The 14,087-nt window shown below is 39.1% G+C and overlaps 2 protein-coding genes, 2 long non-coding RNA genes and 2 other non-coding genes across 9 annotated transcripts; 1 reads left to right on the top strand and 5 right to left on the bottom strand.

The window, feature by feature from the left end:
- Nucleotides 1–386: 386 nt before the first annotated feature.
- Nucleotides 387–493, bottom strand: Trnai-uau. The gene is made up of 2 exons: nt 456–493; nt 387–422 (listed from the first exon to the last, which is right to left on the bottom strand). It is a non-coding gene; the product is annotated as a tRNA-Ile (tRNA).
- A 475-nt stretch (nt 494–968) lies between these two features.
- Nucleotides 969–3,549, bottom strand: LOC116916685 (MFS-type transporter SLC18B1). Its single transcript, XM_032921996.2, has 10 exons — nt 3,043–3,549; nt 2,931–2,967; nt 2,776–2,874; nt 2,509–2,693; nt 2,389–2,443; nt 2,074–2,324; nt 1,766–1,959; nt 1,606–1,701; nt 1,465–1,539; nt 969–1,388 (listed from the first exon to the last, which is right to left on the bottom strand). Exons 1-10 carry the CDS (start codon nt 3,427–3,429, stop codon nt 1,085–1,087), a joined length of 1,683 nt encoding a protein of 560 aa, XP_032777887.2. The 5' UTR covers nt 3,430–3,549; the 3' UTR covers nt 969–1,084.
- A 582-nt stretch (nt 3,550–4,131) lies between these two features.
- Nucleotides 4,132–4,252, bottom strand: Trnai-uau. The gene is made up of 2 exons: nt 4,215–4,252; nt 4,132–4,167 (listed from the first exon to the last, which is right to left on the bottom strand). It is a non-coding gene; the product is annotated as a tRNA-Ile (tRNA).
- A 108-nt stretch (nt 4,253–4,360) lies between these two features.
- LOC116916766 (pseudouridine-5'-phosphatase) lies at nt 4,361–7,124 on the top strand. Of its 4 annotated transcripts, none has more exons than XM_032922110.2 (5): nt 4,361–4,519; nt 4,584–4,746; nt 5,393–5,614; nt 6,443–6,678; nt 6,745–7,124. In XM_032922110.2, exons 2-5 carry the CDS (start codon nt 4,689–4,691, stop codon nt 6,919–6,921), a joined length of 693 nt encoding a protein of 230 aa, XP_032778001.2. In that variant the 5' UTR covers nt 4,361–4,519; nt 4,584–4,688; the 3' UTR covers nt 6,922–7,124. The 4 variants fall into 4 exon arrangements, with proteins under 4 accessions (XP_032778001.2, XP_032778000.2, XP_032778004.2 ...); XM_032922109.2 differs by lacking the exon at nt 5,393–5,614 and adding an exon at nt 5,969–6,190; XM_032922113.2 differs by lacking the exon at nt 5,393–5,614 and adding an exon at nt 4,991–5,209 and having other exon boundaries at nt 4,362–4,519.
- A 3,120-nt stretch (nt 7,125–10,244) lies between these two features.
- On the bottom strand, nt 10,245–10,745 carry LOC123469980. Its single transcript, XR_006643279.1, has 2 exons — nt 10,512–10,745; nt 10,245–10,411 (listed from the first exon to the last, which is right to left on the bottom strand). It is a non-coding gene; the product is annotated as an uncharacterized LOC123469980 (long non-coding RNA).
- A 1,412-nt stretch (nt 10,746–12,157) lies between these two features.
- Nucleotides 12,158–13,773, bottom strand: LOC116916841. The gene is made up of 3 exons (XR_004390866.2): nt 12,728–13,773; nt 12,466–12,576; nt 12,158–12,372 (listed from the first exon to the last, which is right to left on the bottom strand). It is a non-coding gene; the product is annotated as an uncharacterized LOC116916841 (long non-coding RNA).
- Nucleotides 13,774–14,087: the final 314 nt, after the last annotated feature.

Raw genomic sequence — 14,087 nt, forward strand, 5'->3', positions numbered from 1 at the left:
GACATAGCTATATGCAGTTGCTGAAAAGACTTATCTGTAGCAAGTTTTCGCTTTACTATTAGTGTATTGCACAATTCGTTATATCTGTTTGAGATTACTTTTTCATCTGTCGATATGAAATTATAGCCGACCGTAGTCTGTCCTACCGGTTATCAGCTACATTCACTAGATAATAAAGCCACAAAATGGGATAGACTCTTGTCCTCAAGCTAGCGTATGTGTATGATCTACTAATGTATCGAACGAAAATGCTATACAAGCTGGACACATTTCTTTCATTCTACCTATAGATCGTGCGGTGTCCAAGATGGACATAGGATATCCTGATTTAGAATAAACGTTCCAGCAAACAGCTGGTATCACTAACCCCGTTTCCGAAAACATTATTCTCCAGGCGGGGCTCGAACTCGCGACCTCGGCATTACTTCGTCTATATGCACAACAAGTTACTGTCATATAAGTACCTTGCGCTAACCAACTGCGCCACTGGAGATGTTATATTATAACGCGTTTAAAAAATTTATTAGATGCTTCACGAGTTAGAATGATGAGACTGGATGCAGCAAAATGAGGACTGTGTCTTGTTGCCTAGGTCAGAAATGCTGAACCCAATCGAAATAAGAAATTCATATCTAGAACACATGCTTAAAAGAAGAACGAATGGATTCAATTGCTCGTTTGAGGGTTTAGGCAACTATCTATTCTGATGGTTCTGTCGTTCGTTTCTTTACCCTTTCCTAAACGTATGTTACTCTTGGTTGTGTTGTTATTGATGCACTTCCTGACATATAGAGTCCCGTGACTAGTAATATCACGTTATATCTGATATAAAAAATTTATATAAATGCAACTAGCAAATAGCTTTAAATTAACCCATCAGCACCTTTAATCCTAAATACAAAAAAGTACAGACAAAGATAGCGAAGGTGGCAACAACAAACATGCAAAGATAAAGAAACTGAAGTCACTCAAGTACGATTGATTTATATTTTTACATTTTAAGTAGACACTATTTGGCTATGATAAATTTGTCACTAACGTTTCAACGCAAACTGTGTCTTAACAGCATGAAAATTGGAAAACATTAGCAAGTTGTTCCATACGTTTGAGTAGATTCGTCGTCTTGGATAAGCCGTTCGCGTTCGTCGTTGATGCCGATGGTTATGGAAGCCGTTTTCCCAATTTGCACGACGCTGGAATCGGTGTTTGCTGGCAACGTTAGCGGCGTTTGCGTAGGCGAGGTTGTTTTCGACCGAGAGGCGGAAAATGTTACGTAGACTAGCAATACGAGAGCGACGGCCAAATTCAGTAATCCGATAGCTGTTATCGCCAGGGGGAAGTTGTACACGTCAACTAGAATACTGCCAATATACGGACCTAAAACCTCCCTGCAAAAATTCAAAAAGAAAAACAACAATTATAGGTTGATGTAATCTTAACAATTTCATTTTGCTTTCTGCTTACCCTAAAGAATACATTGACGCCCACAAACCGGCAATCACGCTATAAGTACTCATTTCCGTTTCACAACCTACTTGCCTGGAAAATTGATAGAACAAATGTCAATATGTAACGCAAATAAGTAACCATTATTTTTAACGTTACACTGCATGTTGAAGTAAAGCTTGGTACGTTGGCACATAGGCCAAGGCTACAAAAGTTCCAATCAGGACTAGGGATAAAATATTTAACCATAACACACTATAAGAAAGTAAAATTGTACAATTAGCAATGCAAGTGATGTACTGTACATTTGGTTCTATACTTGGGGATTTCTGGTAAGAGTGGAGATGGTCCAAGTAAAAGTAAGCCAATGGCAGTGACTGATAATCCAATAATCATCATTATACTTCCATGGTTATACTTGCTTACCAACCAGCCCCATATAGGGCTTGAGATTGCGGAGCTGACTGAAGTAACGAGAAATAGCAGGCCAAATTGCATTGGGCCCAACTGAAACTAAAATACAACAGATGCCAAAGGTGGCTTTAGTTGCGTACGATAAAATGGTGCAGAATGAAATAAAACGAAAACCCGTGCCTCTAATTGAAAAAAAAAAAAAAAAATTATCACCTGTTCCATCCGAATAACTAACGTGGGTTCTAAAAAACTCCACGCACATGATGAAACAGCAACTACCAAACATATGATGGGAACAGCTGGCACTTTGAAAACTATGGCCAATACTTTAGTTCCAACAGCTTCTTTAGCATGACAATGTTCTGTTTTAGGCAGGAAAATGATACTGAACGGCAACGTCAGTAGCATTACAGAACCCATAACATAGAACGGGAGCTGTAATCCTCCCAATGTGAATAGAGATCCTTGAAGAAATACAAATTTAACATATACAATGTACACAAGATATAATATTTCAAATCCTCTTACCACCCAACAGAGGTCCAACAGAGAATCCCAGGCCAATAAATGTCTCTAAAATTCCCTACACATAGAAATTCCTTAGATGCTTAAGTTTTTATCGTAGAGAGGTAAGTGCTAAATATTTACCATAATTATACTAATTTTATCAGGAAATAATTTGGCAACATAAGTGGTTCCTGCTGTAGAGAATGCTGAAGCTCCAGCAGCTCCCAATCCTCTTACAACTAAACATAGGATGGTAAACTTTGTATCATTCTCCACATATTCGAGAGTTCCAAATAAGAGATTGCAACTCCCAAAAAGGAAAACTCCTAATGTTTGGGAAATATATAAATTAATAATTTCATTTCAATATACAGCTTACATTGCTGTTAACTTACACCTTATACCTACCTGATGTAAACAGAAATTTTGGTCCAATTGATGGTGTAATATGACCAAAAAAAGGAGATGTACAAAACACCACAGCAGGATGAATACTGAAAATAAGACCTAAAAAAACTGGATTATAGCTCTACATAAATCATTGAATATGAATTATGTAATACCATAAGTGCTGGTGGAAATGTTGTGCAAACTGGCTATCTTGAATTGATTCATGAATGACAAATGGAAGCCAAACTCATTACAGATACAAACTGAAGCTTTCAAAGTATATACCTCATAAAAAAATGTAGAGAGCATGGAGACTGTGCAGAAGCAAACAAAATAGACAGTACATATAAGGGCAAGTGTCCATTTTTGGTTTCGTTCTAGTTGCTTAAAAATGGCTCTGTTTCTAGTAAGAATGAGGAATTTGTTCCTCATATTTGTAACTTCTTCATCTGAGTGCTTCAGTCTTCTCTCGTTGAGATTCGATACGGACATACATCTCGCTGTTTGTGCAATCAGTTTTTCTGATGGGCGATGACAATCTTGGAAAACATGATCTGTGATTTCGGTGCCACAGTCATTAGTGATTTTCAAATAGGGTAGTCCTGCTGGTGAAACAACAATTGTGTCACTCATTGTTGCAAAAAGAGGCTGTGTCAAACTTCTTCCAACCATGGACACTGACCATCAACAAAGACAGATTCCACAATGTTCAAATTTTTCGCGCAGGGTTTTCCTTCATGCCCAGCATTTTAGAGACGTAAACAATTCCCTCCCCTTTCGAAAACTCACTAGCGCTCATGCGCCCAGCCGATGAAGCTTTACGAAGGAATGGGGCGGATAACATAATTTTATTTTTTTTTGAAGACGATGCATCGACACTCGTAATTAAATTGAAATTTATGAATCAAAAGGTGAATAATTAAAGTCAAGACCGTTATTCCCATAGCTACAGAAATTGTTTATTTTTAGCAAGAAAGCTGTAATGCAAGTGCTGTAAGTAAAAACAGTTGAATAACTTGAACCCACTTGAACCCGCCCATTCAAAAGTATCTTTTTTACCCCGCTGTTAATTTTCAGAAGCGTCGTCCTTGACAGTGGGTGGATCCGGGGCCGCTGGGAAAAGTTGATAGGCAACGAATCGATATGATGCTATATCTTTATCTTCAACAACAAAATAAGGGGTAGCAAAGACTAGCTTCCAAGAAAAGAAAACCAAATTAGAGCAGCATGAAGAATTGTTAGTCATTATTATATAACTCGTAGGGTTTTCGGTGAGAAAATTCCGCTGGCATGAACAGCGCAACATTAAACTTCCGCCAAATAACTAGAACGAGGTGACCTCTCAGAAACAAATAATGTGTATCAAGAATAACGTTCTCCAGGCGAGGCTTGAACTCGCGACCTCGGCATTTCTTAGGTGAGAATTGCAATCTCATTAGCACAGGAAGTGACTGTCATATAAGTACCATGCGCTAACCAACTGCGCCACTGGAGACACATTATTTTGTTTTAAACCAGTATTCATAAGGAATATCCCACCAAATGAACTTTTATGGTTCTACTCTTGAAGTTATTGAACGATTTGAACTTTGAATTTTATTTGCTCCCGCTCTTATATGCCACCTAGTGGTCAAGTGAAGCGTAAATCTATACTGGCAGACGAACTTAACAATATTCACATTCACTTCCCTTGTGACATTTCATCAACGTTCAGTGCAAAATAGAAATATAAAACAAAATAGCCGGCGTGGAATTATTCTTGGTAATTTCTGTTATTCTGGCGCTCTTAATTTTTTAAGTTTTTAAATATCATCCTCTTTAAGTAGAACGAAAATAGACCGTGTGTTGATCAAAAGCCGGCTCGACCGAAAGGCTCGGAATAAGCGACACTCCGTTGTGCACGTCCTAACCGTATTGATCGTGAATACAAAATGGGTCAGTTTCAACCGGTCACTCATGTCCTCTTTGATATGGATGGCTTGTTGCTAGGTAATATTCAAAATTTTCTCATTCCAGTACTGTTGTCAGAATTGACCAGAAGAAACAGCTTTATTCCAATAGATGGATAAATAATCTTTAATGAACCCTTATATAATGGCAACTGCTAGTCTTGGGAATCATTTGCCAGGTGATGGGTCACCTTGAATTCACCTTGAATTATCCTTTGATCTTCCTGATCCAGTTCTGTGCCATACTTTACAAATACTATGCTACATTACATGTGATATTATAGACACAGAAGACCTGTACACAATAGCAACCCAAGAGATAGTGAGTCAATATGGAAAGGATTACACATGGGAAATCAAGACCACTGTTATGGGGTTTATTGGAAGGGATGTAGCGGTTGCATTAGTGGAAAAAATGCAGCTCCCCATGACACCGGATGAGTATTTATTGGCCACAAGTGAAGTGTTGTGCAAGTTATTCCCCACTTGCAAGCTGTTACCAGGTCAGCCCGTGTTTCAGACAACCAAACTCAAGCACTGAACGTAGTTGAAAATCTATCAATATCATAAGATCTTTTATTATATGGGTAGAATTTAAGAATTTAAGTTTTTCAGATGCAACCAAGGATCTTAAGTCCCAATGACGTGGATACGATTTCATGTATTGCATAATTTTGATTACATAGATACAGAAACCTTGTACACAATCACCATACAGCAGATTGCCAATCAATACGGTGGCAAGGTATTTACATGGGAAATGAAAAGTCGATTAATGGGAATGATGGGACGAGAAGCAGCAGTCGCCATCGTTGAAACTTTAGATCTTCCAATCGAGCCTGAGGATTATATGAATTCTTCTCAACAAATAATGGCTAGGATGTTCCCGTCTTGTCAATTTTTACCAGGTCAGCCAAAAAGAAAAAGGCGGGATCTTTTCAAGTTTTCCTTTGTAGGCTTGGCGTACGTGGCACGTCGCCATAACCTGCATACTTTAAATTATTATTTGTTACTCTTGATTCCATACGCGGACGCATGATAACAGTCCAAGGTCCCACCTCCTTATTAATTTATTTTTTTATTTATTTATACGTACATTTTATTTTTTTATTTTTTTAGTTTCTTTCCCACTCCCTCACACGAAGCTAAAGCGGCGGTGTTGTTTGTTAGGGAGACCACTCAGAATTCTTTGGTCTGTGGTTTATTCCTGTCATGTGTGACGCGCTTGGTACTTAATGTCCTCGCATCCCCGCTTCCATTAGATTCGGAAGAGATTTATTCGCGAGCCATCCAAGAGGTATCCGACCGCTATGGAGGCAAACCATTCACCTGGGAGCTCAAAGTTCGCCAAATGGGACTGGTGTCGGCCGATTTAGCTGCTTTAGTCGTCAAAGAACTAGAGCTTCCCATTACGGCTGACGAGTATTTGGCCGAGGTGGGGCCCGTCAACGTTAGGCTCTTTCCAAGCGCCAACTTGATGCCAGGTACTTGCATGACAAGACCATCGCATCCGGCAGTCAGTGTGAGGGAGAACTGTAGCACCCATTTTTCGTTCCTTAATTTTATTTCATTTCATTAAGATAAACAACTATTGTTTATTATTGTAGACCAGTGCTTGAGTTTTTTTTTTAGTTCTTTATTTGTTTATTTTATATCAGTTTTGGTTGTATGCCTGTCTTTGTTGAATGCCTTTATTTGTTCCTACGTAAACATCATCGTATTTATGCAATAAATAGGTGCAGAACGTCTTCTACGGCATTTGCATTCGAAGGGCGTGCACATTGCGCTAGCTACAAGCAGCAGCCGCGAGAATTACGAATTAAAAACAACTCACCACGGAAGTGTGTTTCAACTGTTTAAACACATCGTAACTGGCAGCTCGGATCCGGAAGTCAAACATGGCAAACCAGCGCCGGATATTTTCCTGATTTGCGCGTCTCGATTTCCCGAGCCGGTCCCACACCCGTCAAGTGTACGTCACCTTAACCTGTTTTCAGTTAATTTTTTAAATAATATTTTCGTATCCGTTCGTTGGCAGTGCCTAGTATTTGAGGATGCTCCAAACGGAGTGAAAGCCGCACGAGCAGCCGGAATGCAAGTAGTGATGGTACCGGATCCTCGTATGGATCCACTTTTGACTCAAGAAGCCACACTCGTGCTCAAATCACTAGAAGACTTCAAACCGGAACTATTTGGTCTGCCTGCCTATGATTAAAAAAAGGAAAAACAAATCAGGGTTACTTAGGAAACTAATTTCTTGGTGAAGTGCAACGGATTTTATGTTTCACAGCTTTTATGTTTCACATGTTTGTTGTGGCTTTGTTTTCCTTCCTCGGCAACTGCCAAAGTGATGTAAAGTAGCATTGCTGCTAACTCCTTTTAAGTTGATAGCACAAAATACACGTCTATTGGATCTCCTGTCAGCCTTTCGATCGTATAATTCAGAATGTTGATCGTTTGCATTCAGCCACATTTTCAACAGCAAACGATATTGTATTCGTGGAAAATCAAATTGTATTGACAAAGTTGGAACCAGCATGAATGGAACGATTTGACAATGTTTTGGCTTGAAAAACTGCTACAGCCAAGGAATCAACCAACGTCCATCCGCATTTGGCCAAGAATCACAACTTGGTAAGCATTGGAGTTCCAGAGAAAACGTACTATGTACTATGTCAAAGCATTCTTTAGCGGAGGTGAAGGACGCGTAATTCTACGAACTGATCAAGACGGCCGAGATATGCATGATGTACCAATGCCGTTGGTATGTGTATATGCAAACGGTACGATGAAACAAGCCAAATGTATGCAATGGGACAGGAATCTTGCATTGCACTTTATTACCGGGGACCATTCTTTTCAGATTCTTATCGAATTGTGTGTTTGCACAGTTAAGCAAACACAAATATTCACGAGCATTTTGCCGCGAATTGAAATCATCTAAAAGATGGCGTATCTTTCCAAACTCACGTTGGACATTATTTCTGGAACACAGTCTTTGGACACAATAAGCTCGGGCTTAGAAACTAGACTGAAATACAACCTACAGATAGGAAAATAACGACATTCAAATGTTTTCAATCAATGCCTTGTTTCGATGAGAAAATAAGGCTCAGTGATTTCAGGACTGGTTTGCCTCGAATGTTACTTTGATAAGAAGAGACTTGCAATGTATGCCATTAGATCCAAATTCACGTCTTCTATTTCCAGGTATGAAAAAGAAGGTGATCAGCCTTCGAGTCCACTACTGCAAATGCCACGAGCCCGTCAAGTGGGATTTTTCAATAAAATTATTATTGGGCAACGGCTAACGGGTATAATGACTTAATTAAGACGGTTGAATGGATATGCAATGCCAGATCTACATAGTTTTGTTCACAAGCCACAACAATTGAATCGAAATGAGATACGTATAGTAGGCTATGATCCTTTTTTAGAATGAAACTTTTATCTCCGAACTACGACGAACCAGTCCAGTACTTTCAAATGGAACTTGTCCTTACAAAAGTGGAAGTTACGGGACCTATAAGCAAACTCCATTTTTGGCATTTTTCACGGAAATATGTGACACCATTTGGCGCTTCATGGAATAGCAAAATCTAAGTAAATGGAAGTTTCAAGGCCAATCAATTCAGAAATACTGGCATGTTTAGAAACCATGATTATTAAACCTGTATGTGAAAAACAATCTAACTGTTCGGCGAAACGCAATCGGTTACGCAATTTAGCGTGGCGTCTGTCATTAGCGAAAATCCACTTCGTTATTATTACCTTTAAATTGTCGTTCAATAAAAAAACTGATAAGACTGGGGTGGTGCCTTTAGTTTGTGGGTTTTTTTTTTTACAAAATAAAAATTGTATATGTACAGGTACGTATATACTGTGCTGTAATGGTTAATTAGGGACACCGTTAGGTGTAAGATGAAATGCCGCTCTCTTCTCCCCTGCTCCAATTAAACTGCTGCGCATATTATGTACGGTTAGTTCCTTATCCAGGTGAAGGTTGTATCCTTTCCTTCAATGCCGTTTTCAGTTTGACGTTATTCAAGTTTGACTGGGCAAAATGTGCTTGCTTAAGACGGGCCATCCAAACGCTCACAATAATGTAAAAATCGTCTATGTCCTCTGGTATAGAGAAATACGGAGAAAAATACATCAGGTCACGAGGCCCATTGTGAAATCACGTCACGTGGCTATGTGGACAATACAAAGAGACTATTTATTACAATACAAATACACGATTCAAAAAACGGATTGTACGAGTTCCTTTATGGTATTTTTCTTTAAGAGATGTTGAATGAAATTTTCAATATTAACAATGGACGAAATGATGGAATCGGGCAAACAGAGCAGCGAGTTTTGCGTTCACCGTTATTCCAAGATACTCAATGCCGACATTAAAAATGCCACCTCATTCCAGTTCGAGGTTTCTACGAATTAATGGCGCAACCTGTTTGATGATGACAATGATGGAAGTGTTATTGCGTTTCTGCGTATGCCTTCTTGTGAATATCAACCATTTCTACGGTCCTACAGTGAATATATATATATATATGTAAATTCCAAATTGACGATGGTATCTACTGCTCTTTCGAGTATTTGTGGAGAACCTGCTAACCAGCCTCAATAAACGTCATGCGCCTCGGGTTACGAATTCTTTTCTTCCAATTCATGATTCGAATTTAAATATCGGTTGACTTTTTTCAAACCAACTTCTTGAGTCCTATAGTACAATCCACTTGACTGACGACTTTTTTTCTTGTTTCATTGAATAATCTCAATGCCAGCAAGAGGGTATAAGGAAGGCAATAACACAAAACATTATCAAAACACGAGCGAATGTTTTTTCAAAAGAATGTTTATTTTGACAAAAATGTGGCTTTTCTCATACACGAAGAAAAAGAAATAAATATAAATACGAAGGCTAATGAATAGACAAGCAAAATCTCCGGGGGCTTGCTGATGGGTTTGCCGAGCAGCAATCAAGCGGATTATAATACGATTGCCTCAGTGAGATTTCAGTCATATTACGTTATACATAGGCTGCCTTATAGTTATACACGGTCTCCACTCGAAGATTGGCTATTGCCTGTGACCTACAAGCGCAATCATTATATTACTTGCTATCAGTTGGATAAGCTTTTGTTATAGTGCAACATTCCGTCTATTGGTCCAGCTTTTTCCTGTAAAAGGAGGCATCTGCTATGCCGTGCGTAATGGTCATTTTCTCGTGCGTGTAACAGGTTTAAGGGGGGAAAAGAATGGCCTTGTGCCCGACAGCTTTCTTCATTTTCATTGGATATAATTAAGTCTATTTATTCACGGCATCAACTTGAATTATTTGATGAATACTTAACACGTACCGAACATTTGTTAACATTAACATCTATATTTTTATGATATCTGTAGCTACTTGATTAAGAGACCACTAGATGTCACTGAAAGTATTTTGTAATTATTATTTTTTTTTTTTGCGCTTATCTGGGCGAGTCCCAAATTTTCACGCGGGAGTGGGGTAGAAGGAGTGTAAGGGGAGGAAAAAAGAAAATTTGTTTTTTCTTTTACTTCTGTTCTTATATATATACATTCTCATGGGTGGGTTGAGGGGTCTGTGTGTGTCTATACAGTGCGTAACCACACGATAAGAACGCCACAGCGTGGCATGTTTTTATTTTGTGCTGTCGAATTTCCCGGACACGCTGGGTCTGCGAGGGCATAAAAATATTTTAAATTAAAAAAGAGAAAAAAAAAAACTGGTATCACAACATGAAAAAAAAAAAGGAGAGACAAACAAAACAGCCTTACATTGAATCTACGTCGCAATTTCAAACGTTATAACCCCATTTTTTTCCCAAGACAAAAAACAAAAACAAAAAATGAACACGGGCGTTTCAAAAACGAACGGGAGAAAATCCCTGCCTCCCCCTTTTGCAACTGAGTCGCAGCAAAACGGGGCAACCGACGAAAACAAGATACACACTACATTTCTAGGGCGAGATTGGAATGAGAGCGCGCGCCGAGAATATAAATATACCCACTCGCGCCCGCCCCGCGTCTGTCCGTCTCTCTCTTTAGCCATGTTATATCACCGAGCGGGCCAGATATGCTGCGGGAGGAAAAAACTTGAAAAAAAAAAGCAGGCCATGGGCCATCAGACCTCCTCCCTCGTCTCTAGTTTCTCTCTTCAATCTCTATATACTCATATTATAAGCTCTTTTTTTTAAATATTTTTCCTAAATAAATCTAAAGGCCTAATGTATACAGAGAGAGTTCGTCGACACACCCCTCTCTCTCTCTCTCTGCTATAGACATTTTATTTTTTTTAATTTCCAAAATTTTTCTTGTGTGGTCTGATGTGTGAGAGAGACGAGGCCAAACCCTCCCTTCTCTCTCTTTTCTCTCCTTCTCCCTCGTTTCGTTCTCTCTTTCTTTTCTTTCTCTTCGTCTCTCTCCCGCAAACGAACAAAGTTGGGGCTGTTTTTTTGGATGTTCACGCACGATGACCTTCACCGCTTCACGTTCGGCTAGAGTTGTCCTGGCTTGGAACGTTTAAACGCCCCAGGCCTCTCTTTCTCTCTTGTGCTGGTGTTGTTGTTTCGAACCCCTTTCATTTCTATCTTATTCCCTTTTTTTTTTTTTTTCAATTTTTTATTTTATCCCGAACGAAGCAGCGCGCGTTCCCCGTTAATGAGTTTAAAGAGCGGGAGGGATCAGACGAACGAGAGAAATATAAAAAAACAAAAAAAAAAGAAGAAAATGAAGAAGAAGGCCATTCATTCGCCCCTAACCACTTTTACATTCCTCGTGTACATCAAAACTCATTCAAGAAGATAACGAATTACATCATCCCACATACACACACTGATGTGCCAGTGTGTGCTGGTTGCGGGACTACTAAGGAGGAAGGCAACAACGCCTTTAGGCTGATTCGCTTTTTTTTTCTTGGAAAGGAAAACGAATGCAAAGAAGAACCTTAAAAAAATAATGATAATAAAGGAGAGACAAACAAGAATTCGAATCGGAGAAGAGGGTGAATAAACAGTTCTCTTTTTTATTATTATTTGATTTGTTGTTTTAATATCAAATGCATTTCTTTTCTTTTTTTTTTTTTTTTGAGGTCAAATAACATACGTCAGCGTGAATCGAGTCAAACGAGTTGACTAGGACGCATTTTCTCCCCGAAATTTTAATGCTATCGCAATCATTCCGAATGATGTGGAAAATACTCAGCAATTGACGATTTGATGACGTGATTCGTTTTTGTTTTTTTTTTTTGCGCTAAAAAAATTGCATCATTTTCGCACGGGCATGCAAAATTTATTTTGAAAATAAAATAAAACAAAAAACAAAAACAAAAAAACATATTCTTTTTAAAGCGAAGATTTGGATACGAGGACTTTGTCGAATAAGCTTGCATTCAAATGAAGAGGAAAATGTTCGTAAAATAAACAACACCGGCATCTCTTTGAATAAAAAAAAAGACATTTTCACGCAAAGAGGAGGGATGGAAGGACAAAGTCCGAACGTACAGCTTGTTTGGTTCGCTATATACCATGAAAAGGGAAAAGTGTTTTCAGTGTACGTAACACCATTTGTCGGTTAAATTACAAACGAGAGCGAGAGAAAATGTGTACAGAAGAACATCACGATCCAAAGTGGTCGGCCCCTTGAAAACAAAAAAATGGGACATAGTATACGAATGTTTTCTTTTTTCCTTTTTTTAAAAAGAGCATTTTTCTTTTTTGAAATCGAAAAATACCTTCCCCCGAACTCAGCGGTTGTATAATTTTCTCGACCAATTTTGTTCCTTTTTTTCCCGCGCACCTCGTCCGTTCCACCCACCTTTAAAAAGACACGGACGAAAAGAGAGCTAGAACAGAAAAAGAAGAGGAGGTGGACTATTATTACTCCCCTTTTCCAAAAAAGAAAAAAAAAAAAGAACAAGAAGATAAGGAAGGGTAAGGGCTAGAGTCCCGAACGTTGAACGATTCTTAGCCTACGATTTTACAATATACACGTACCATACTCAACCCAAAACTTCTCAACAAAACATACATAACGATGCGGGTTTTCTTTCCGTTTTCTCGAACGTACGCCAGGCTTTTTCTCTTTTCCAGTTCGCTACGCGTTCAAAAAACCCACCCCGGCTTACCGTGAGCTCGAACATCCCATCGAACAACCCAAAAAAAGGAAACCAACATCGCATAAAATACGTATATGTGCGTTTGAAAAGAGAAAAGCAGGCCGCCTTTGGAATTTATTAAAAGTTCGGCTGGTTTTATTCTTTTTTCTACACACACACTCACACACACACACACACACATATAGCCAAAATGCATTATTTAATGCCCCTCTCTTTCGTCTTTCCCCCCCGTGCGCGTGATCGTCGTCGATAGAATTGTAGGTACACCTACGTTCGGTTATATATATGAAAAAGAAATGTGCATTTTTTTTTTTTTCATGTATGGCATCGTGAATTTCTTGTTGCCCGACTATAGAAAGAAAAGAGTCGGACGAGAAATTCTTTTTTTGGCCTTCGGGAGGATGCGCTGCTGTGCCGCTTCACCACTGTACTACCACCACCACCACTACCACTATATATATATATTTTTTTTTTAATTTTTACTTCCACCATCAACCCCGATATGGCCGCGGGAATTTTTTCGTTTTTTTTTTTCTTTCTTCTTCTTCTTCCCTTTTCGTCTTCTTCTTCTATTTCTGCCGCCCTCGGCAGCAACAGCGTTCACACACGCTGCAAGCCAGCGAGGACCCACACACATTAGCCCATCCCTTACGTTTTTTTTTGTTGGATTCACGGGAACGTTGAAAATTCTCTCGTGTCATTCCATGGAAAATGAGAATAAGAAAAACGGGGAAAAACGGAGGAGGGAACCGGAATTGCGGATGTGCGCGAATAATGTGTGGCTATACGTAGCATCCGCCTTGTTAAAAAAATAATAATAATAATAAAAAAAAAAACACGCATGGAAAGGGGGAGGGGGGGGGACAAAGTCGGCTACTTTCTTATGCAACGCACATGTCATCCCCGAATGAGAGAGAAAAAAGGTTTTTTGATCGATCCGACATGGAATTTTCGTATTTATCGTGCGAAATGGCAGTCGCACGCTGAATGAGAAAGGAGAGGCAAAAACGGGGAGGGAATGACAGAGAGAAAGAGAGGTGGAAGAGGATTCAAGCCTGAACGAATGCAAATCGCATACACCTTAACACACAGACATGCACCTATGTGTTCAAAGTATATAGGGAAAAGAAAAGGGATAGATAATGGGAAAAAAGAAACAACAAAATAGAAAAATAAAAGAAGAGAGGGGCGCAGTCTAGGAAGGATACGTATATACAAAATAGGAAAAGAGAAGAGAG

The sequence above is a fragment of the Daphnia magna genome, linkage group LG2 (genome assembly GCF_020631705.1).
Source record: "Daphnia magna isolate NIES linkage group LG2, ASM2063170v1.1, whole genome shotgun sequence".
Lineage (NCBI taxonomy): Eukaryota > Metazoa > Arthropoda > Branchiopoda > Diplostraca > Daphniidae > Daphnia > Daphnia magna.